Source organism: Rhinolophus hipposideros (genome assembly GCF_964194185.1).
Source record: "Rhinolophus hipposideros genome assembly, chromosome: 20".
Lineage (NCBI taxonomy): Eukaryota > Metazoa > Chordata > Mammalia > Chiroptera > Rhinolophidae > Rhinolophus > Rhinolophus hipposideros.
Genome location: NC_138066.1, coordinates 35,369,384 through 35,392,600, shown reverse-complemented (window position 1 = coordinate 35,392,600; position 23,217 = coordinate 35,369,384). Strand labels below are relative to the sequence as shown.

The 23,217-nt window shown below is 52.9% G+C and overlaps 1 protein-coding gene across 2 annotated transcripts; it reads left to right on the top strand.

The window, feature by feature from the left end:
- Nucleotides 1-1,284: 1,284 nt before the first annotated feature.
- On the top strand, nt 1,285-16,944 carry TNS4 (tensin 4; the record flags this gene model as incomplete). 2 transcript variants are annotated; one of them, XM_081028754.1, is made up of 12 exons in its annotated part: nt 1,285-1,711; nt 7,274-7,697; nt 8,767-9,191; nt 11,253-11,339; nt 11,653-11,778; nt 12,902-12,994; nt 13,099-13,176; nt 14,188-14,259; nt 15,140-15,308; nt 15,977-16,045; nt 16,294-16,320; nt 16,803-16,944. In XM_081028754.1, the coding sequence occupies 12 exons, from the start codon at nt 1,285-1,287 to the stop codon at nt 16,942-16,944; spliced, it is 2,139 nt and encodes a 712-aa protein (XP_080884880.1). The 2 variants fall into 2 exon arrangements, with proteins under 2 accessions (XP_080884880.1, XP_080884879.1); XM_081028753.1 differs by having other exon boundaries at nt 15,119-15,308.
- Between the last annotated feature and the right edge of the window lie 6,273 nt (nt 16,945-23,217).

The window sequence follows — 23,217 nt, the reverse complement described above, 5'->3', positions numbered from 1 at the left end:
GGGAAAAGGGAGAAGCGGAGTGGGGAGTGTTGGGGGGCAAGTGGTGAGACTCAGGACAGGCAGTGATGGTGTGACCAGCATGTCCCAGCTCCTTACAGTTTGCTTGGTAGCCTCAGTCCCAGAACCTCTGACCTCCGACCCAGCCCCACCTGTAAGAAACTACTAACATGTGCCCTTAAGGTGAGACAACAGGAAGAACTTTCCATAGTGAGGGAAATAAGGAAGATGAGACATCTCTTTTCCAAATGAGCCCCAGGGAGTGAATATCATGATGATGTCACTCCCCAGCTCCAAATTGTTCTGTGACTCCCCTCGCCCTCACGGTTGAGACAGCACTACTGAGCCCAGCCTACAGAGCACTGCAGGGTCTGGACAGTCTGCCTCCCCATCCTATCCTTTCCCCCATCAACCCCAGGTGTTCTCTGTTTCCCAGATGCTCAATAATGCCTTCTGGTCTCTCCTGTGGGTCAGGCCTCGGAACATACCTGCCTCCTCGCCCTTACCTGCCTTTCCCAGCCAGCTCCTGCTTTTCCTTCTTATCTCCCTTTACATGCCCCTTCCTCCAGGAAGTTCTCCCTGACCTCCCCACCAGTGCCTACAGAGTCCCCTCTGCTTCCCCTCTGACTTCAGGTAGCCTCGGGTCCAGTCCAGCTCTGACACTTGTTAGCCTCTCGCCCTTGGGCAAGTTACTCACCTCTCTGTCTCCATGCTCACATTGTAAAACGGAATAATAATAGTATCTACCTCATAATGTTGTTATGAGGGTTTTAAAAGACTTTATTTGTAAATACCAGTGCTTATGTGCACAGTAATTATTCAACAAATATTAGGTATTATTTATTTAATAAATAAGGCTGGGACATAGTAAATATTCAATAAACTTCTATGGAAGTTATTTTGTTTAACAATCACTTGCATAATACTTAGTATGTGCCAGGCGCTATTCAAAGCATGTTACAAATATTAACTCATTTTATAGATAAGGAAATTGAAGGTCAGAGAAGTTAATTAATTTGCCCAACGTTATACAGCTAGTAAGTGGTGGAGCCAGGACGCAAACCCAGGCAGGCTGGCTCCAGTATCCATGCTTTTAAGTGAATAAATAAATATGCCTTTGTTTTGGGGGAGAGGAGGCAGGGGCTTCATCTACAAGTTACTCAGTTCCCACCCCTGGCCTCTTTCAGGTCCTGAGAGCTCCTGCTTGGCAAGTGACATCTCTGGGATATAAGTGAGGCTGGTTGGAAGACAGAGGGTCACTGCCCCCACCGGGTCACTGCCTCCACCATGTCACAGGTGATGTCCAGCCCATTAATGGCAGGAGGCCATGCAGTCGGCTTGGCCTCCTGTGAAGAACCCAGGAAGGTCCTTCACCCAACACCCAGCCCCAGCCTGTCGCCCCAGTGTCCTTACTACACCACAGAAGGCTGGGGAGCCCAGGCCCTGATGGCCCCCACACCTCCCACCAGGCTCCAACAGGCCCCACAGGCTGGAGCCAAAGCCAGCTGCCTCCTGCAGTCTCCTGGTGAGCAGGTCTCAGGGGCCCTGGAGACCCTGGACTCCTACATTGACTTCTCCCTGGAGAGTCTCAACCAGATGATCCTGGAACTGGACCCCACCTTCCAGCTGCTCCCCACAGGGCCTGGTGGCCCCTGGGCTGAGCCTACCCAGAGCACGACCTCACGGAGGAAGAAAGAGGAACCTGAAGCCTTAGGTAAGGGCTTGGGGCACAGCGCCAGGAGTGGGGCAGGGGACAGTGTCCTGGTGGGAGGTGCTGTGCAGCCTTAAACAAGTTACTTAACCTCTCTTTGCTCTGCTATATAAAGAGATAAATACAAATTTCCCTCACTCTCCACTTCTATTTGGTTCCCAGTTTGGAAAGTGATGGGTACCTATTTTATGTGATTTTCCAGAGAATTTAAGTAAGCTAATATGCATAACATAAATTGTATACAATGCCACACGTATAAATAAGAGCTCGATAAACGTGGGGTCCCTGAACCTTGCTGTTCTATGAAGTCTCTCTTTAGGGCCTAACCTGGGCCCCTTGAAATTTTTGTAGGATTTCTGTCTGGCCCCCTGTCCCTGTTTAAGGGAGTATCTCTCTGGAGAGGCCCAAGCTGGAAGTAAATGGGTTGGAGAGATGCAGAATTCAGTCTATTGAAGGAGGTAACCCTGTTGTGTTTAAGCAGTGGTATGCTAGTAGGTTCAACAACTGGCTCCCTGGTGGGATGGGCCAAAGCCCTGATCTGAAGGATCTGCCAGTGTCCAAAGTGTAAAGTCTCCCACCATCACCAATTTCAAGAACCAACACCATGTCACTGAACGTGCCACTGGAAAGAGATACACAGTAGCAGGCCATTACATAGCATTCACACTATACCAATGTAATAGACAGAAATCACCTCACGAGTATAGGTAATAAGTATCGTACAAAGATAAAAGTAAAATCATTGGAATGTGATGAATTTTGAGTCTTTATTACTTTTGTATTTAATATAAGTTATTTCATTGTAAGTTTATATAATGTAATTTTTAATAATGGCTGAGTTTAGTTCCAACCTGGACAAAACCCAGGAAATGTAACCAGCAACTCTCACGAGCTGTTCCCAGCCAAGCCCAGTACACCACTGAATCCTAAGGGATCTAGAAATTCCTGCATCTGCCTTCAGTTTCCCAAGCAAAGAGTTTTAAGTATTCTCTGAGGATGAGGATCAAGGAGCCCATTAGACAGACTAGAAGACTGAGGCTTCCAGGGGTTTAAACAATTGGCGTGGGTCAGGGGGCGTGGTGAGGATTAGAGACAGGATCCATGGGAATTTCGACTTATCGAGTACTTATTGTATCCCGACACCATGCTGAGCACTGTATAGTAGAAACTTTCATCCTCCCAATCCCCCACGAGATGACTATGTTATCCATGGTTTACAGAAGAAAAACTAAGGTTAATGGACTTGAGTAAGGAGCCAGTCTAGCCTAATGACTGGAGTTGGGCAAACCTTATGCAAGCTGTTTACTTCACTTCTTTGTGTCTCAGATTCCTCATCTGTAAAATATAAATGAGTTCTTACCTCAAAGGCTGTTGCAGGGATGAAAAGAAATAACACTTGCCGGGTGTTTATCACAAATCCTGGCACAGTGTGAGCCATTATAAGCGGTGGCTGTTTTATTAAACACTGGGGTTGAGTTTAGAACCAGCCCTAGGGTAGATTTAGGCTCTGGAGTAAAAGCGAGCCCAGTACCCAGGTCCTTTGGCGCCTGAGCTCCTGGCCTGCCTTCTGCTCCTTTCACCGAACATGGCCTGCCAGGCCTGTTAAAAGAAATGCCTCCAGCCCTCAAGAGTCTTCCTGTTTCTTCAGGCCAGTCCTGGACGTGCCTCTGCAGGGAAGGTGGCTGGGGCCTAATTACCACTGGCAGGGCTTTAATGTTCATACCCCAAGGCAGGGGTTCCACACTCAAGGCCAGCAGGGGCAAGACCAGTCTCTGGGGAGCGCCCACATGGATGGGTGGGGATGTTGACAATCAGGCCCTTCCTCCAAGGGCCAGACGGGCAGTAGCCTGTTCTCAGATGCCCCGAGCACAGCCTGCCATCATGAGGATGAGTCCACCTGACACATGAGATGGGGGAGGGAGGGAGCAGCAATGGTTGGAGGGTCCTGAAGAAGCAGCCTAGCCCTGCCCTAGCCCTTTTTTTTTGAAATCCTCTCCTCTGACGTTCACTTGGATACTTGCAATGCCTGGGAGCTCACTACCTCCCGATTCAGCCCAGCCAGGTCTGCTCCCTGTTAGAAAGCTCTTCAGTCACTAAGAAGAATGAGCGCCTGTGTGTCATTGTGCTGAGCTGCACTGTGCTCGTACATCTCAGCCTCTCAGAACCCTCCCCTCAGACCATGGCAGCTGGTGACAAGGCGAGCTCTCCCGGCCCATGGTGGTGTAACTAGTGCTGGGCACCGTGGTGAGTTTTCATCCAGCCACGTGTATTCCATGCAGAGGACCCCCTCCCCCTTTGCACTCTCATCCTTCCACCTTCTGGGGTGTTGAAGAGAAGGCATTCTAGAATTGTGGTGTTAGCAGATGTTTACTGTTTCTCTTTCCTAACTTGGCAACATTAAAAATTAAGCATTGGCGATCCTACGTCGGTTCCTCCCCTGAATATATACAGATAGGTTTTTGTGATACGTGATCCCGGCATCTACCCTATGAAGGAAATAGTGGTAACCTCATTTTACAAATGAGAAAATGGAGGCTCAGGGAAGGGAAGCGATGACCGTCACACAACTAATGTGTGGTGGGTCAGACCTCAAAGCCCGGGCTTCTGGCTCCAACGTCCACGTCCTTGCTTTTCTCTCTTCCTTGGAGCTAGTTTCCTACCCTCCAGGGCTGCACAGAATAAATCTGTTGGGAGGAAGCTGGGGACCCTCTTCTGAGGCCCCACCTCCCCAGTGCTCAAAAACTTCTCCCCAGCTTCCTTGCCTCTGCCTCTTGCTTACTTTCCTTCAGACTTTTGGGGAAGGACCGGGGTGGGGGGGAGATGTCCCCGTCCCACCGGGCACATGTCGCTCCTAGAAGCACACACCATATCCCTTTCTTTATCCTCTCCTCCACCCCTCCCCATCTTTGGAACAGGCCCCCACATTTCATTTTCCAGCAGTTTCTGCCAGGCAAGGCTGTTTGCCAACCCCAAGTGAAGGGTGTCTAATAACTCTCTCTCTCTCTCTCTCTCTGTCTCTCTCTCTCTCTCTCTGCCCCCACCCACGTGACCCCCCCCATCACCCAGCCTTGGTGGCTGCATCCACCAAGCACTTCTCAGACTTGCCCCATGGGCCTGTAAACAGTGACTGACTACACCAGGTGATGGTATAGGGGCCTCCCCCTCCCCAGCCACATCCACCTTAAAACAGCAGTGGGAAGTGACTCAAAGCTCCAGGACTCCTCCTACACCCCCACCTCACCACACCCCTGCTTACCAAGCAAAGCCTTTGATAGATGTGTGGGTGACCCACTGAGGAGGGGACCCAGAACTTCACCAGGCCAAGACACCCTCCCCAAAGCAGCCCAGCACCTTCTCACAGGGCAAGGCCTTGGGAAAGTGTCCCAAGGAGCCCCTCTTCCTGGAAAAGACCCCCAACCAGAGCACAGGAACAGGAGTCAGATTCCTCCACTCCCTGGCTGTGAGGCATTGGGTAACTCACTTAGCCTTCCTGTGACTTTTTTCTCATCTGTGCTCTGGAATTAGTAATATTTCCTTCTTCAAGAGTTATCGTGAGGGCTAAATGAGCTAATACAGGTAACATATTTGTAACAGTGCTGGCACACAGCACTCAATAAATACCAGCCTTTATTAAAAATTGTGCAATAAATGTTAGCTCCACTCCCACATTTCTCTGAGCCTCAGTTTCCTCCTCTATAAAAGCAATGCCTACTGGCATTGGGTATAAGGGCTGTTGTAAAGCTTGAAAGGATTACGGTTGTAAATGCTATAAAGTCCTATAAAAATAGAAGTTGTGCTTGCCAACCTTCCAGAAGAATCCACCCCATTCCAAGACCTCTTTTCTTTCAGAACCCACAGTCCATTATGCCAAATATTCTCCTCTTGCCCTCAGCAGTGGGACTCATAGCCATCTGACCAATACTGCCCCCAAAAGCAGGCAGGTAGGAGATGCCCCTGCAAGCCCACCATGGGCCAGACTCCAGGCTCCATTTTTCCATGTATTTCATCCTCACTTCAACCGCGGGAGGTTGGTTTTAGATTCCCACTTTGCAGATGAGGAAACTGAGCTTCAGAGTAGTTAGGAAAATTACCCAATGCCTCTTGGCGGGAAAGTGGCAAAGCCAGGATTCACACCCAGGTTTGTCTGACAACAAAGCCAGGCTTGTTCCTTGCTGGAGCAGTAAGCCCAGGTCAGCCTGCCAGCCTCCCCCCCAATCTGATGCAATCCTCCACCCCCACCCTGGCCCGAGCAGGCTCAGACAGAGGCAGTAACCTTGAGCAGAGCCAGAAGGCCCTACCCAGGAGCGGGCTGGGGCAGGCAAGGACTCCACAATCACAGTAGGCGGGAAGATGGTGTATGTGCCAGAGCCCAAGGGGTTGGGAGGCCAGCAGACAGGAGCTGAGGGTGCAATTTCCCCACTGACTCTGCCCCAGTTTCCATCTTGGGAAGCCAGAGGCAGAACTCAGCCCTCCAGAAGCGAGCAGCTGGGTAACCCAGACCTCCCACCACCTTCGCTGGAACAGCACCAAGGACAGCTCCCTGCCCCCAGGCCGGTAGTGCCCTTCTTCACACTGGGGAGAACCCCAGGGCACCCCAGTCCAGGGGGGAACAAGGTCTGGGGACAAGAGTGCTGGGTGCCCCCACTGGGGAACGGAAAGAGCATTGGAGTGAGTCAGCAGCCTGGGTGGTATGTGATATCTAATCTCTGTGCACCAGATACCTGAGCTCGGGGCCAGGCGAGGCCCACAGCTCAGTAATTCGGCAAGCCCTGCCTCAGGGAGCTTCCACTCTAAAGCAGAGTTCTCAAACTCTAAAGTGAACCCAGATCACCTGCAGAACTAAACAAACAACCTGAGGCCTGCACCCACCCCTGAGCTTCTGATCTAACTGACATGGGGTAGACCCTGGGCGTTAGAACTTTTAAAATCTCATTGGGTGATTCTATTGTGCAACCAAGCTCGAGAACCCCTGCCTTCATTGCAGGCATGTACATAGAAAAGCTTTTACACAGCTGAGTAATAGAGGCAGCAGAAGATGTGACTGGCATATCTGTTAAGCAGCCATTTCAACCTGGGGAGCGCGGGCATACACAAAGGACAGAATCTCCCAGTTTTAAAGGGCTTGCTATGTGTCAGGTGTGATGCTGAACCCCCTGCATTCATCTCATTTCATCCTTACTGTAACACCAAGAGGCTGGGTATAGTCATCCCATTTTATAGGTATGGAAACAGAGGCTCTAGCTGATGAAGTTATTTGGCCAAGCTCTCAGATCGTAAGTGACGAGCCGGATCTGAAACCTATGTTTGTCTGACTCCAAGGCCTATATTCATTCCACTGCATCTCCCCAACCAAAGGAAGTTATCCCAAAGAGGGTGACTTTGGAACTGGGCCCTGAAGGTGGAGCTAGATGCTAATCCGGATTCCGACGAGCATCTCCTCTGAACCTCAGTTTCCTGGTCTATATAAAACGGGGGGACCAGATGATCTTGAGGACGCTTCCAGCATTCCTGTCCTGTGAGTCCAGGCTCCCGGGTTTCACCAATGATCTGCTTCTCTCCCCAAAGATATAAAGTACATCGAGGTGACTTCTACCAGATCAAAGTGTCATGATGGTCCCCAGCGCTGCTCCAGCCCATCTGTCACCCCGCCCTTTGGCTCCCCACGGAGTGGTGGCCTCCTCCTTTCCAGAGATGTCCCCCGAGAGACTAGAAGCAGCAGTGAGAGCCTCATCTTCTCCGGGAACCAGGGCAGGGGGCACCAGCGCCCACATCCCCCATCTGGAGCTCCCTCCTCTCGTCCCCCACCCTCTCCTAGCATCTCCATCCCTTGCATGGGGAGCAAGGCCTCGAGCCCCCATGGCTTGGGTTCCCCACTAGTGCCTTCTCCAGGCGTGGAGAAGGGGCTGGGGGGCCTGGCCCCATTGCGAGGCAGCAGGGTCTCCGTGCTGTCAGCCAGCCCAGCGTCTGATGTCAGCTACGTGTTCGGAAGGTAGGTCTCTCCCACTCTAGCTTCTAATGTTGTCTCCACAACACACACACACACACACACACACCCTAAAATCTTAAAGGGGCACCCTGCTGTGTCTGAGCAAAATCTGAACATGCACCAAAAATAAAAGAGTGGATGTTCTCATGTATGCCATTTGGACCTCAAGCTTTCCTCAAATGTTTAGAATATGATTCAATATACAAAAATCTTGACTTTTACCTACCTCTTGGAAAAGGAACTATTATATTAATGAGGCCCACCTGTATCCTTTCCAGCCCTCATACAACCCATTTCCAGGAAGGAGTTTCTAAAAAAAAAATAAATAAATAAGGCTGAAATAGAATTGGGGGGCGGGAGCGGGGGCTGGGGTAAACCATTTAGGAAAGAAAAGCCTCCTTCCTCTTTGTTGCTGGCAAAACCCAGCAGAAAGGAGGTGAACCTGTCTGGTATTATTTACAATCACCCAGCCCCGTTCTCTGCATGCTTCAGAATAGAGCAGCACACATGTCCATTCTGCCCAGGAAGACCAAACCACAGGACCTCTGCCCCCTACACCAACTCCAAAGCCACTGTGCCAAGGCAGTCCCTGGCAAGGAAACTGGGATGCCACAGCCATGCCCATTGGCATGGCCTCTGAGCTCAGGGAGAAGTCTGGCTGGATGCAGAGCTGGCCTCCTCCTCCTCCAGCTGGGGAATTCCCTCTGCATCAGAGTGGACGTGGCCCAGCCCAGGTCCAGCCTGTGTGCAGGGCCCTTGGGAGTGATGGGGACTCAGGCAGATCTGCCTTACCAGAAACGCAGAGAATTGGTCCAGACTAAGCCCACATGATTTGCAGAGGGTCAGCCCATTGGCTACTTTAATTGACCAAAGACTCTACAGTGCAGGAACATCTCTGTCCCTTCAGCACCCCTTGGGGATCAGGTGGGTTATAGGAGGTGGAGTATGCAGTATCTTACCTGACCAAAGCCATGGACACCCAGATCACTAAAGTACAGAGCCTGGCTCTGGCCCCTGCATGTCCACTCCAACAGCCTAACGCCCTGTCTACCTTGTGCTCTCTGCTCTGCAGCAGCCAATCCCTCCTCCACTCCAGCATCTCCAGCCAACTGTCATCTTCTAGGTCCTTGGAAAGCCCAGCCAGCTCTTCCTCCAGCCTCCAGAGCCTTGGCCCAATGCCGCTGTGTACGAGAGCCAGTGACATCCAGGTTCCCAGCAACCCCACCCCAAGCATGGGTCAGCCCAGAGCAACCTACTCCCCACCACTGGCCAAGGAGCATGCCAGCAGCTGCCCCCCCTCCATCGCCAACTCCATGGTGGACATACCCATCGTCCTGATCAACGGCTGCCCAGAACCAGCATCTCCCACGTCTCAGCGGACCCCAGCGCACCAGGACTTTGTCCAACCTGGGGCTGCTTCTGTCAGTCACCCCTGTCCAGCCACCAGGAGCCACAGCCAGACCTTGCCACATGCCTCTCCCACCACATCTCTGGAGGGTACGTTGTAAGCCAATGCTTGAAGCATTGTAAGGTTTGGCTAGGGGAAATAGATAAAGCACAAGTGGGTTTCTGCAACAGCCAGTCAACACATTGATTGAGGACCTACTGTGTGCCGGGCCAGAGAGTGGCAACCCAGAGATGTAAACTGTCTAGACAGAGAGACCAAAATGAAGGATCACCATAGAGTAGGACAAACACAGTCGCTGGGGCCACAGAGGAAGGAGTGAACCTTTTAGTCTGGAGAACCAGGAAGGCTCCTCAGAGGAAGTGACCTCTTCCCTGGATCAGGAAAGTAGATTAAAAGGCCATGCCCAGAGCAGGCGAGGAAGGGCATCCCCCACCGAGGGAACAGAGTCCACGGTCACCAAGGTGTGGAGCACATGGCATGTTCAGAAAATAACTGGAATGTTGGGTGCGGGGTGAGGTCATTGAGAGTCATTTGGGGCCAGAGTGTGAAAAGCCTTGAATCCCAAGTTGAAGAGCAGATTTTTACCCTTTAGGCAACAGGAGACCATCAGATTGTCTCAAACAGAAGAGTGATGGGGTCAGAGGTTCAACCTCAATAGATAACTCTGCATGGCGGATGAATTACAGGGCCTGGCCCAGCAGGGAGAGCCGTTTTTATTTGGTTCTGTTTGGGTTTTTATCATGAAACAGTTCAGACAAGCCAAAACGGGGCCTGAACCAGGGCGGGGCAGGGGCGCGGAGGAGAGGACAGAGCCAGGAGACCCTCAGGATATGGAAGTAGCAGGCTCCATGACTAACTCCTGAGAGGGAGAGGGAGAGGGAGAGTCAGTCATAACTGACGGTGGTGGATGATGAGCAGACAGGGGGAGGACAGGGTGATGGAGACAATGCATTCTGATTCAGACAGCTAAAAACCACAAAAAAGCAAACACCCTCCTTCCTGGAGTCTGTGACTGCAGGCGTCCAAAAGAGCAAAACCAACCCGAACCCGATGCAGTAAACACAGAGGCTAATTAAGCTTTTGCCCACCGCCCCTCCCTATGCTCCTCTCCGGAGAACAGAGCTCCACAGGCATCAGGGTGACTCCTGGGAGGTTGGGGTGGGGGGATGAAAGGCTGACTCTGGCCCCCTGCTCGCTCCCACTCACAAAGCCACATCAAGGCAAGCGAGAGAAATGACAGGACACGTATGCCTTTGAATCCTCCCTGACCGTTTTCCTAGGACAAACCATTTGCAGATTTCAGTACAGATTTTCTGGGTTACTCTCAACTGGCCACAGCACACCTTTTCAAGATGCTGAAATTAGCAAGAACTACTGCTCTTTGCTTTAGGGACCTGACAAAGGGGCATGTTGGCATCTCAGAGGGCACATTTCCTTAGCCTGATGATATTCCCATCCTGGTTTGGGGATGCCCGAAGATATCATTAATCATACGCTGGGATCTTTTCAGATTCTGCCTACTAGTCCCACAACAAAATTCATCATAACTTCAGAGGTTATCAGAGCATTTTTTATTATATTATTTTATAATAAAAAATCTCAGAGGATATTTTATTTCACTCAGGCCCCTCTGGGCTTCAGGGGCGAAACTGTTGCCCTAAATCAGAGTCAAGAATCCCCTCTCCTGACCTGTGAGCACATACTCTTCTCCCCCGATCTGTTGTTTTCCTTTCCTTGGACTTTTCTTTCATTTTTCTTTTCGAAACTGAATATACCCTTAAGGAACTCGTAGGATTAAGGGAATGACAGGATGAAATCAAACAAATGATGCTTCTCAGAATCCCTTCTTTATCTCTTATTTCAGGCCCCACCAGGGGGATTTGAGAAACTGTTTCTCATTAAACTGAGATTTTTTAAATCTATTTGTTTCTGATTCATTACCAGGGATAAAAGGGGACACTCCTAAGTCCTAGATATGCCAAGCCCTGGAATTCTTCTGTTGCATTTTGTTTCTTTAGGCCGTTGTAGATACAATGGGGCTGGGGTAGGAGATAGTAAGTTGAATGGGACTCCTGAGCAGGGGGGTGGGGAGAGTCTCTCAGCTCCCCTCTGTCCAGCCTATAGGGACTCCCTTCTCTGTCTGTCTCCAGGTCCCACCAGAGACATGCAACCCACCATGAAGTTTGTGATGGACACCTCTAAATACTGGTTCAAGCCAAGCATCACCCGAGAGCAAGGTAAAAGGAAGCACTGTACATCAGGGAACAAGTGACCCAGGAATCAGGTCTGGGTCCTGCAGTCGAGGCCCTGGGTCATGGCAGAGGAGGGAATGGCAAATGGAAGGCCCAGGGAAGGGGGGTGTCCTGCCAACCTCATGACCCAAGGAAATAAGGGCTACAGCCGGAATGGTGGAGATTAGACAATAGAAAGAACTTCCTAGGAACAAAAGGTGATTCTGTAACATCTGCTCTATGAAGACCCTATGCGGATAGGGGAACAGAGGGTGTCCAGGTGGGGTGGTAACTCTCTCTGACCTAAGGATTGTTCCAGCAATCGAGCTGCTGAGGAAGGAAAAGCCAGGGGCTTTCGTTGTAAGGGACAGCACTTCATACCAAGGCTCCTTCGGCCTCGCCTTGAAGGTGCAGGAGGTGCCCGCACCTGCCCGGAACCCGTCAGGTACGCACCTGTCTCTGTCCTCAGTCAAGGCCTCTCCGAGGCAACGAGGTGTGGTGGGTTCTAGTCCCTGTTCTGCCAACAGCTGGAGGGATGACCTTCGGCCAGGCCCATAACGACTCCTGGGAGGAGGGTCCATACCAGCGCTCTCCCAGCTGTCCTCTCGCACCAAGACTCTGTGAAATGCTCCTTTCACAGTAGGCCTGAGCTGCAGCCACCTGCCCGAGTCCCAAAATTTCCTGGGAGGAAGGTCCCAGCCCCTCTCCAGGATGCTCTCTTCTGGGTGCCCACCTCTCTCCAGACCAGATTTATTTTGAAGGAACCTAATGTAAAAACATGTGTGTGCTAGCTTATCACGTGTGTGACAGCTCGTCACATGCTTTCCTGTGGTCTCACACATGCAATGCACATCTGTGGGGCATCCACCCTGCCCCAGGTACTGTGGAAGGACCTGGGGCACCTCACTAGGGAGAGAGATAAAGACAGGTCATTATAGTCTGAGGTACCTGAGTCACAGCTCCCCACTAAACCCCAGGATGGTAGCTCTCATGCAACAAATGGAGGCGGCAACCCAAGCGCCAAGAGTTAGCCGATGACCCCCCAGAGCAAGTAAGTCACAGAGAGAGGATGAAAACCCAACCGCAAGTTCTCTACCCTATGCCTCTCGGTCTAAATAAGAAAGCGACCTCTGGGGCAGGGTTGCTTATCAAGGAAGTCTTGCCAATGAGCCAGAAGAGTGGAGGAAGCTGTGGACTGGTGATGAAGGGCCAGAGAGCATTGTTCCCCATCCCAGGCCAGCCTGGCTCTGGCAGGGACCAGCTAGCAGAGAAAATAGTGCCTTGGAGGGGGTGGGTAGGGAGAGAGAGAAACCAGGAGGAAGAGTTGAGATTGGATATAAACAGTCATTGGAAACCATCTCTGAGAGCTCTTGAGACCAAGAGAAAGGTTTCCTAAAGGGAGAATTACTGGACACAGAAGCCTTTGAGCAAAAGTGTGGGCTCTCCCCACCCCCAGACAGGAGGATGGACAAGCTAATTTCCGGATGGACCCGGAGAAGGCGGCTCAGGTGGCTAATCCTGGGCTCTGGAGCACCTATCCACATGCACTGTCTTCTTTCTTGGTCCAGGCGAGGACAGCAGTGACCTTATACGCCACTTCCTCATTGAGTCTTCCGCCAAAGGGGTGCACCTCAAAGGAGCAGATGAGGAGCCCTACTTTGGTAAGCCGCTCCTGCAGCCTCCGGCCCCTGGGTGGGCCAGGCCCTCCTGGTCTGGGAGGTGGTGTGGGAAGGCCTTCTCACACAGGGCTGCCTGTTTCCTGCAGGGAGCCTCTCGGCCTTCGTGTGCCAGCATTCCATCATGGCCCTGGCCCTGCCCTGCAAACTCAGCATCCCGAAGAAAGGTGGGTCTGGGCCCCAAGAAGGCAACAAACACCCAATCACCGGGTCCATTTGTTCTCACTAGAAAGGCTCCTAGTAGTCAAGTCTCACCTTCTTTGTGGATTATTTTAGTGCCACAATTAAACGTGCATGCTCAAGGGTCTGGCAACATCTCCCCTTCCTAGCTGTGAGAATTTGAGAATGCCAACCAATCCAAGCCTCAGTTTCCTCATCTGTGAACTAGGGACAGCCATCATCATACCTACTTACAGGACTGGTGTGGGGATTAAATGAGATAAGTCAGGCAAGGCTCTGAGCACAGTGTCTGACACAGAGCAGATGTCTGATAAACAGTAGCCTTCTCTGAGAGGGAAAAAGGAGCCCTAAATCAGCCAGTTTGGCAAGGTTTGGTTTCTTTTCTTCCAGGTCCAATGTTTACTGGGCTTGCCCTCATTCATTCATACCTCACTACAACCCTGTGAAGTAGATGTTGCTGCTATATACCCATTTCACAGATAAGAAGAGGGTTCGAGGTGTTAAGTATCTCAGCCAAAGGCACAGAGTCAGATCTCACGCCCAGATCAGGAAGCCCCATCCAGTGCTTCCAGCACAGCCATACCTTGGGTGGGCAGGAGGAGCAGTGAGGGGGTTTCTGGGGCCGGAGGCAGGGCAGGGGGAGCCTCTGGTGGAGTGATGGTGAGAGCCTCCCTACTCTCTGCAGAGAAAGTCCTGGGGTTGGGGGCAGAGATCCAAAGGAAGCCAGGCGCTCAGGGCCCTCTGCAGGAGTCAGGGGCTGGAGACGTGAGGAGGGGAAGGGGGGATCAGAGGCTTGCAAGCTGGGCCCTGGGGAGCCCAAAGTGGCCCTGTTTGCCTGATCTCGGTAATCACACCTGGTTTCTCAGCCCAGGCACTTCCTGAAGGCATGAGCTGAGGTGGGAAATGTTCAAAGGGATTCACGTTAAGGGATTCCTATGAGATGGGTCCATTCACTCCACCCCGCCCCCTCGGGGGCCTGTTCCTTTACTTTGGCGCAGAATTGGGAGGTGGAGACGGGACCTCAGACCCCTCTGCAGATGGCCGGACCTCCTCCCTGAAGAAATCTGCGGGTGAGTGGTACAGGGGAAGCTCCAGGCTTGGCTGTGTCCCTGGAGGACACATCCCAGCCCCGTGCACAAGCCACACACATGCATGCCCACGAGTGTTCCCCATCACGTCTACTTCTTCATCTTTAACACGGTGCCACATTCCTCCCCCTCCCTGTAAAGCGGGAGACAGAGGATGCAGGCAGTGTGCCAAGGGGAAGAAGAGGAGGGGGAGTGGCGAGGCTGACACCCCACCCTGCACACACATGGGTACACGTGGACGTGCTAGGGTCTCCCTGGATCTGAAGTACCTGCTCTAGAGGCAGTGTCTGGGTCTGGGATCCGCTGTGGGGTGTCAGGTCTGAGTGCTGGGCGTGTTTAAGGGACCTGTTTTCCTCTTAACCTCCCGAGGCCAGGCACAGGTCAGCACAGGTCAGCACCGTCCCCATCCCAGAGGACAGCTCGTCCTCTGAGCCCCTGAGCACAACAGCCCCATCTCCATTCTCCTCTTCTTCCCCTTTTCTCAACAATGAAGCAGGGCCCCAAGGGCGGGTGGTGGTGGAGGCAGCACCAGCCATGGGTCTGGACAAAAGGAAGGGTTGCCTGCCTGTCCCTGCATACGAGGCACTGTCCCCTCCTTTGTCCCACCCTGGAGGGCCAGGGACTAGGGCAATGCAAAGCAACAGATGATCCCAAAGTCCTCTGGGGTTTGCCAAAACTGACAGTCACCCACACACTCGCTGCCTGCCTGCCTGGTGACTCAAACAGGAACCCCACTGGATTCCTGAAGAAGGAAGGCTGCCCCATTCCCGGGCTCTGGGCAGAGGAAGGATCAGGGCCTGGAGGACCCCTGCCCGGCCAGTGAGCCCTGGCAAGGCCCCAGCGCAGTGTCTGCTTCCCACAGGCTGCCATGCCCTGTACCTGAGCTCCGTGAGCGTGGAGACCCTGACCGGAGCCCTGGCTGTGCAGAAGGCCATCTCGGCCATGTTGGAGAGGGATGTCCTCCCCACACCCACCGTGGTCCACTTCAAAGTCACGGAACAGGGCATCACCCTGACGGATGTGCAGAGGAAGTAAGGACTTCCCTTGCCCTGGGGCTGCAGGGCTGGGCAGGGGGAGCTGGAGGGGATGGCCGAGACAGCTATGGATCAGTGAGAAAGGCAGAATTCAGTGTCCTGGACCCAAACAGCTCAGCAATGTGCTGAGTGACTCCAGGCAAGGGCTCTGCCCTCTCAAGCTTCACTCCGGTGACCTACCAAAGTCCCCCCTCACTGTGACTGAAGGAGATGGAATCAACCAGTATTCACTGGCCACTGATTAAGTCCGCTCCCAGTGATATAGCAGCACATCTTCTGTCAGCCAGACTCTGGCTGACCACTGGGACACTGTGGAATGAGGCCATCCCTTCCCCGGGCTCAGAGGTCCAGTCTAGCAGGAGCCAGGTTCTAGGCGGGAGGAATAACAGATGACAAAGACGTCATTTCTATCCTCCAATAGTTAAATGACGTGGTGGACGGGGAGGGGCTAGAAAACCCCAGTGTGTAGGACACATGGCAGATACGTTCATGACAGGAGAGAAGTGTTAACATATAACCCAGGGCACCAGTGGGAACGGTCACGGCAGGCTGTTAGGGATCCATCTGGGAGGCTTCTTGGAAGATACTGAGCTGGAGACAATGGAGGCGGGTATGACCCTGGGACGGGCTCTCACCAGCTCCCCCTCTCTCCTGCCTCCTCCCAGGGTATTTTTCCGGCGCCATTACCCCCTCACCACCCTCCGCTTCTGTGGCATGGACCCTGAGCAACGGAAGTAAGTTCAAGGCTGGGCCAAACTAAGAAAGCTGTCCAAGGCCTAGCTGCCCAGTGAGGTTTCCTTCTGGCTCTGGGATTAGGATCACAGACAGAACCTGTGAACCTCAAGGGACCAGGAGCAACAAAAGGAGGGGATGGGCATGGTGGGGGTGGGAACACTCGCCATTCTCCCCTCTGTTCAGCCAGAGTCCAGTAGAATGGAGCAAAGCCTCAGTACTCACTATTGCCCATGTTCCTTTCCCACAGGTGGCAGAAGTACTGCAAGCCCTCCTGGTAAGGCCTTCCTGTCTATTCAGTCAGTCTCCATAAGAAGTCTCCCTGAGGCAGGGCCCCTGACCCAACATGGGGATGGAGTTAGGGAAGGAGGGAGGCCCCATTCTGACCCTACGAGCCCATGGTGTAGATGGGGACAGCACAGGGAGCCTCCAGTCTGATAGGAGAGCCACAGGCTCTAACCTCAAAAAGCCTTAAGCTATAGGGAGGCCAAGACACATCCTTGTATTCCCCCATCTGATGGGGAATACACGGGTCCTGTCCAGGGGGCCCCATTCCAAAGGAGGAAAACACTGATCCTGAACTCAAGGATCTCCCAGGCTGACGGGAGGCACATACCCTCCCTCTCAGCGAGCTCACCTTATAATGAGGAGCTGGAGCCACTTGGCTAGGAAAGGGGCCAGGAGGAACACTGTGGGCTGCGTTACCCCCTTTCCGCCCGGTAACTGCTGCCCCTCACTCAGGCTGCTCTCTCCCACCAGGATCTTTGGGTTTGTGGCCAAGAACCAGACCGAATCACAGGAGAATGTGTGCCACCTGTTCGCGGAGTACGATGCAGCCCAGCCAGCCTCAGAGGTCATCAGCCTGGTGGGTGCTCTGCTGCAGGACACAGAAAGGATGTAGGGGTGCTTCCTGCACACTTTCCCAGCTAGTCCAAGGAGCTTGCTCAGAAACCCCGCCTCCACCCCCTGAAAAGGGGCCTGTGGCCTCACAAATGAGCCAATGTACTAGACTGACGGCGAACAGTACCGAGTTGAAACCCTCGAACCCATATGACCTTCAGCAGTGACTTTCCTCCAGTCCCCCCCCCCCAGCCTCAGTTTCCTCAGCCATAAAAAGAAGCCACTGGACAGGATCAGCTGTCCTCAAACTTTGGTGGGCATCTGACCAAGCTCCATGATTCTGAAGCACACCCACTCCTGAGGACCCCCACATGAAAGAAACTTCTGAGGACCCCTGACGCCATCAGCCTGGACACTACCCACGCAGCAGCCTGAGCTAAAGACCTGTGACCCTGTTTCACGGCAAACAGCGGGTCCTGGGTTGGGACCCAAGGGGCTCTGACCCAAAGCTGGCCTGGCAGCAGACGGTATCCAAGGATTGAGGACCAAAGGAGAGTTGGACTGACTCCCTTTCCCTCCATACCTGTTTCTTTCTCCACTTCCCTGGTGGCTTCTTGGGCAGCTGTTCCCAGAATAAAATTGAATCCCCTGCTCTGGATTCTTCAGGCTAACATGGCCATGCTTGTTGGAGCAGCTTAGCAACGGAGAACTGGCCCCCATGGTCAGAGACAACCCAGCTGTCCTCGTATTCTTGATGTCTAATCCCCTCCATTGCAAATGAGTGTCAGTCCCAGTTTTTCTTTTATTTTTCTGGTAAGCAAGTGTCTTCAGCTGGTGTCACAGCTGCCCTAGTGTTGTTGCTTGTATAACCCACACCTGGGTAGGGGCAGAGAACTCCTTGCTCTGCAGGGCAGACACCAGGGCCGGTTCTCTGCTTCTGCCTCAGCTCCTGCCTTGCTGAGTCCCGGGCCCCTCCATCCCCCCCGTCCCCCCAACTCTCTCTCTGTCTCTCTCTCTCTCTGTCTCTCTCTCTCTCCCTCCCTCTCTCTCTCCCTCCCTCTCTCTCTGTCTGTCTGTCTCTGTCTCTGTCTCTCTCTCTCTGTCTCTCTCTGTCTCTCTGTCTCTGTCTCTGTCTCTCTCTCTCTCTCTGTCTCTCTCTCTGTCTCTCTCTCCCTCCCTCCCTCTCTGTCTGTCTGTCTCTCTCTCTCTCTCTCTCTCTCTCTCTCTCTCTCTCTCTCTCTCTCTCTCTCTCTCTCTCTCTCTCTGTCTCTCTCTCTGTCTCTCTCTCTGTCTCTCTCTCTGTCTCTCTCTCTCTCTCACACCCCCCCCCACGCCTTCTATAGTGGTGTGGTGTTAAGTACCCCTATGGCCACACGAGGGCAGCAGAGAGTCAGGAACGCAAACAGGCGGCCACGCCAGGAGGCTTGTAGGCTTCCAGGGTGTCCTGCCTACCCCCCACCCCCAGAAGCTGGAATAGTTTCTCACAAGCCTGGGGTCCTAAGGAGACGACACCATGAAGGCAGAATGGGAGGCTCAGAGAAGAAGCCCACTTTTGCTCCGTGAGGAACAAGTGCCTGCCCCCTCCCAGCTGCAGGCCAGAGCATCGTTATCTTTGGCCAAAGCTGGGCCTGATGGATTAGGATTTCAACCCAGGAAACCAAACTGAACTGAAGCGGCCCTGGGCTGGCGGGACCGGTTAAGACCAACCTACCCAGCCTGTGGTTGGGCACTGGCCCACCCCTGCAGACTGCAGACTGCTAGAAAGGTTCTCAAGGTCACAGTCCCGGGGCTGGCGGAGGGCCCTCCAAAGACCCATGGGTGCCTGCATTGCTCCCATCACAAACATAAAGTTCCTGTCTCTGTACAACAGTTGGTTCTGAGGCATTCAAGGCTGTCCCCTCAGAAAGAGAGAAGGGGTCCCCTCAGAGAAGGGGACCTGAGTTGGCAGGTGGTGGCTGTGTCTTAGAGAAGGCGACATGTGCCACATACCCTCCCACAACCCTGGCCACAGCCATGCAGTCTCCGCTGGCCTCCACTTCATAAACCATCACTTAAACCATGCTGTCTCTCCCCACCCCCTCCCCATGTCTGACACCTGTTCTTCATGATCTCTTCCCTGCCACTCTGCCAGGAAGACAGAGGGGACGGATTTCCCATGTCCTTTCCTGGAGGCAAAGGAAATCTGTGTGGCACCCCTTGTGGGTTCCAAGGTCTCACTCGGGCTCCCTGAAGGGCAAAGAGAGGCAAGTGAACCTTGAGCAGCCAGCAAGAGTCTGGAAGAGTCCTTGAACCCACATGAGCCTCGAGCTATTAACTCAGCCCCAGAGAACCACACAATGGCCCCATCATTCCACCGGAGGCCTGAGGAGTTCTACTCCGGCCCCCGGCACTGCCAGGCCAAGCCTTGGCAAGCGGTACCAGAGGGGACTGTAGGAGGCATGCGCTTTCCTAAAGAGCCTTAGGAAGGAGAGAGCTGCTGATTCCACTTGGGCTGAGCTGAGGCACCCAGTGGCAGGGGCTGCCCTGGAAGGCCTGTAAATGGACCCAGCCCATAGCCTCGACTAGCCCCTGCCTCCTCTCCCTCTACCAAACTGAAGTTCCAGCCCCTAACCCCTACCCGCTCAGCCTGGCCATAGACAGAATCTGTGGAAGCCAATAATCTCTGCTGCATTTGCAGGCCCCCCCTACCCCCGCCCTTTCCTCCAGGAAGATTTAACAGAGAACTTGACTTGGACTTTTGCTGCCGGGCAGAGCAGCCAGCCCAGCAAGGGTGGGAGGGTTGGAGTCAGAGGGGAGGAAGGACAGCCACCAAGTCAGGAGCCAGGAGGGGCGGGCTCTTCACATCCATACAGGGACGCCCAGGCATTTTCTTTCTAGGAGCTTCCAGGCCTGGCCCTTTTTCTTAAGCCACCCTCCCTAGTATCCTCTCCAATGTTACTTCTCCCAACTTTCCATCTCTCCCCATCCCTTTCTGCATCCGTCTCTCTGCACACATACATACCACCCACCCAATCCTCCCTCACTTCCCCTCTCCCAGTTTCTCTCTCCCTCATCATCTTTCTCTTCCTCATACCTTCTCCACCCACCTATTCCCAAACCTATCCTCTCCTTCTTTACAAAAAAATCTTCCCTCTCACTGTTTTCCCATTTAATTCCCTTGCCCCTTTGTTCCAAGTGGCTGAACTCACAGCGAAGTCCAGCTGCTGCTGGAGTTGATGAGAAGGGTGGGGGGCAGCCTCCTGAACTGCCAACCATTTTTCAGTACTCAGATTCCCATGCCCCCTGAACCCTGCCTCCTCTCAGGCTGCAGAGTGACCTCCCATCTGACTGCCTCCCCCACACATCTCCCACAGAGCACCAAGTTTGTTCACCTCTGCTATTTCATCCTCCCTGGGCCCATAACTCTCATGTCATCCCATAGGCTGAGGGCTTGGAACCAGGGCAGGGCTGGGGCTTCCCAACCCAGAAATCAGCACCTTGATTCCTCCAACAAATGTTTTCTGGTGACATACTGAGCCAGGAAAACACATAAATTCCACAGTGTTATAACAGATGTTTGTAAGTGTCATGCAGAGCTGGCAGGAAGGGCAGAAACAGGGAAGATAGACTTTACCCACTTGGAAGGAATGAGGGCAGTATTACCAAGGAGGTAACATTTGAGTTGGGTCTTCAAGGACAAATAGGAGTTTAGCATGCAAAGAAGGGGAGAAACTAACTTTTATTGGGGGGCTGTGGTTCCTATGTGCTACGTGCAGTATGAGACACGTTATATATGTATAATCCCATTTTACAGATTGGAAAACTGCCTAAGAAGAGAGGCTCTCATCCCAAGACAGGATGGGGCAGGAGTCCACTTGATCTAGGCCTGGGTCCTTGGTTCTCTCTGAGCTTAGAAGGACCATGTGGGAAAGAGCAGGACTAGAGGTTCCTATTCCCCCTTATATTAGTCTGCTCAGGCTGCCATAACAAAATACCAAAGACTGGGTGGCTTACACAACAGACATTTACTTTCTCACAGTTCTGGAGCCTGAAGTTCAAGATCAGGGTGCCCACGTGGTTGGGATGTGGTGAGGGCTCTACTCTTGGCTTGCAGGTGGCCACCTTCTCACTGTTTGTTCACATGGCATTTCCTCAGTGCATGTCCTGGAGAGAGAGCTCTCTTCTTATCAGTCCTGTCAGATTAGGAGCCTACCCTTACAACCTCAGTTAACCTTAATTCCCTCCTAAAAGTCCTGTCTCCAAATACAGTCACACTGGGGGTTAGGGCTTCAACATGTGCATTGTGGGGTAGCAGGGGGCACATTTCAATTTAATCTATAGCACTCCTCCTACTGGCTTGTCTCCCTGCCCCAGCCATGTTCCCCACCCCACAGCCCCCCAGTGCTGGCCAGGCTGGGCCCTCAGCCCCAGCAAAGACCTTCTTCTTCCTGACTCTGGGCCTTTGGAGCCAGCCAGCGGCTTGTATTATAACCCTGTTTTCCGGAAGGCATCTCAGCCTTTACCTCTCTCCAGTGGAATCTTGCCGGGGGGGCAAGTGAAGCTTGGCTTGGAGCAGGCCTGTGGGGAAGGGAGACACACCACGAGGAGAGAACAAGAGAGAGGATAAGGAGGGGGAGGAGAGGGGAGAGTGCCACTCACTTGCTCATTCATTCATTCATTCAGCAAATATGTGCTGAGCTGCCATGGGAAGAGAAGAATGAAGCACACCAGCATTGGCCAGTAGGTGGGGGTCCGATCTGCATGTGCCCAGGAGAGATATTCTCTCCTCCACAGCATTAGATTTGGCACCCGTGAACATTGAGATGGCATCTGTCTTTTCCCTAGTTCACCTCACTGCCACCTACATACACACTGACACACACACACTACTTCCCTCTTCTGCATCAAGAAGTAGAAGCCTAAGTGGTCAGATCAATCTGGATGGCAGGTCCATTAACGAGCTGCATGATTTAGGACACGTCACTTCTCTGGGCATTGAGTCTTAGTTTCCCACCCATGACATTAAGGTAACGGGAAACCTAAAGACACCCTGGACATGAATGCAGTTTGTGGCCGATGGAGCACACGTGTTCATTATGTGAAAGATAGCACTCCTGTCAATCTTTCACTGAGCGCCTGATACATATGCCAAGTACCATGCCGCTGGAATGGCAGCTCCCTGAGGAAAACCACTCGTCTTGTTCACTGCTGAATCCCCAGCACCTAAAACAGTGCCTGGCACACATCGCGCTTGCGGTAAGTATTTATCAGAAGCTTTGCTCTACAGTCTCTCTCTTAATATTGACAACAACAATGACAGGTAAGTGCTACGATTTGTCCTCAATTGATGGATACGGAGCTGTGGATTAAGCAGGTAAGTCACTTTCCCAGGGCCCATCCATAAGCGGTGGGGTGAGATGTGAACCCAGGCAGTCTGGACCCAAACCCATGGCGAGATGATGATGATGATGCCTTTTGGAGCTTATTGAACCAGAGGCCAGTGAGTCCAATCCCCTGCCTCCTCCATGTACAAGGTTCTCTGCCGCTCCTTCTGGTATCTCTGCCAAACCCCCCTTCTTCCATTCCCCACCCCACCCTGGTCCCTAGCCTCAGGCTGCTCAGGATGTTGACAAAAATCACCCCTCCTGCTTTCTGCAGGAGGTGACACGTCTGCAGAAGGTGACACGTCTTCCTCTGTAATCTTCCACCCAGAATCTTCCATCACGACCTCCTTCCTTCCTCTCATTCGATAGCACTTACTTAGCTTCCCTTTTCGGTGTCTGAAGAGTCCCGTTCCAGTTATGTGCCCAAAGACACCCCCCGCTTGGGTCCACTGGGAGGTGTGAAAATAACATTGCCCTGAGTTCTACTCTGCTACTACCATTAGCTTGTTTTTGCCTTCAGACAAGCAAGTCACAGACCCATCTAAGCCTCAGTTTCCTATCTGTGCAATGGGTGAGCTGAGGAAGAACTTGAAGACAGTTTCCAGCCCTGGTCTTCTTGGAAGTGACCTTTCTCAGCCAGCAGGCTAGAGCCATCCCCTCTCTCCCCACCCCATCTTATATCCCCCCCACACACACACACACACCCTCTCCAGCCGAGACACTGTCCTGCTCTCCCCAAAGCTTGCTGTGTGTTCTTTCCTCCCTCCTCCCTCCCGCCCCAGAAATTTGGGATGTGCCTCCTGGCAGATTCTGCTCTCCCTCCACTCTGGGCCTGCCCTCTACTTTGGACTGTGCTGAGCCTCCCTCTCTCTGCCAGTACCCAGAGCCCCCACAGGCCACCAGCGTCCCCCACAAGGCCACCATCTGCAGACAGCACAACTGGAGGCTGATACCTCCCCAGTCTGCGGCCC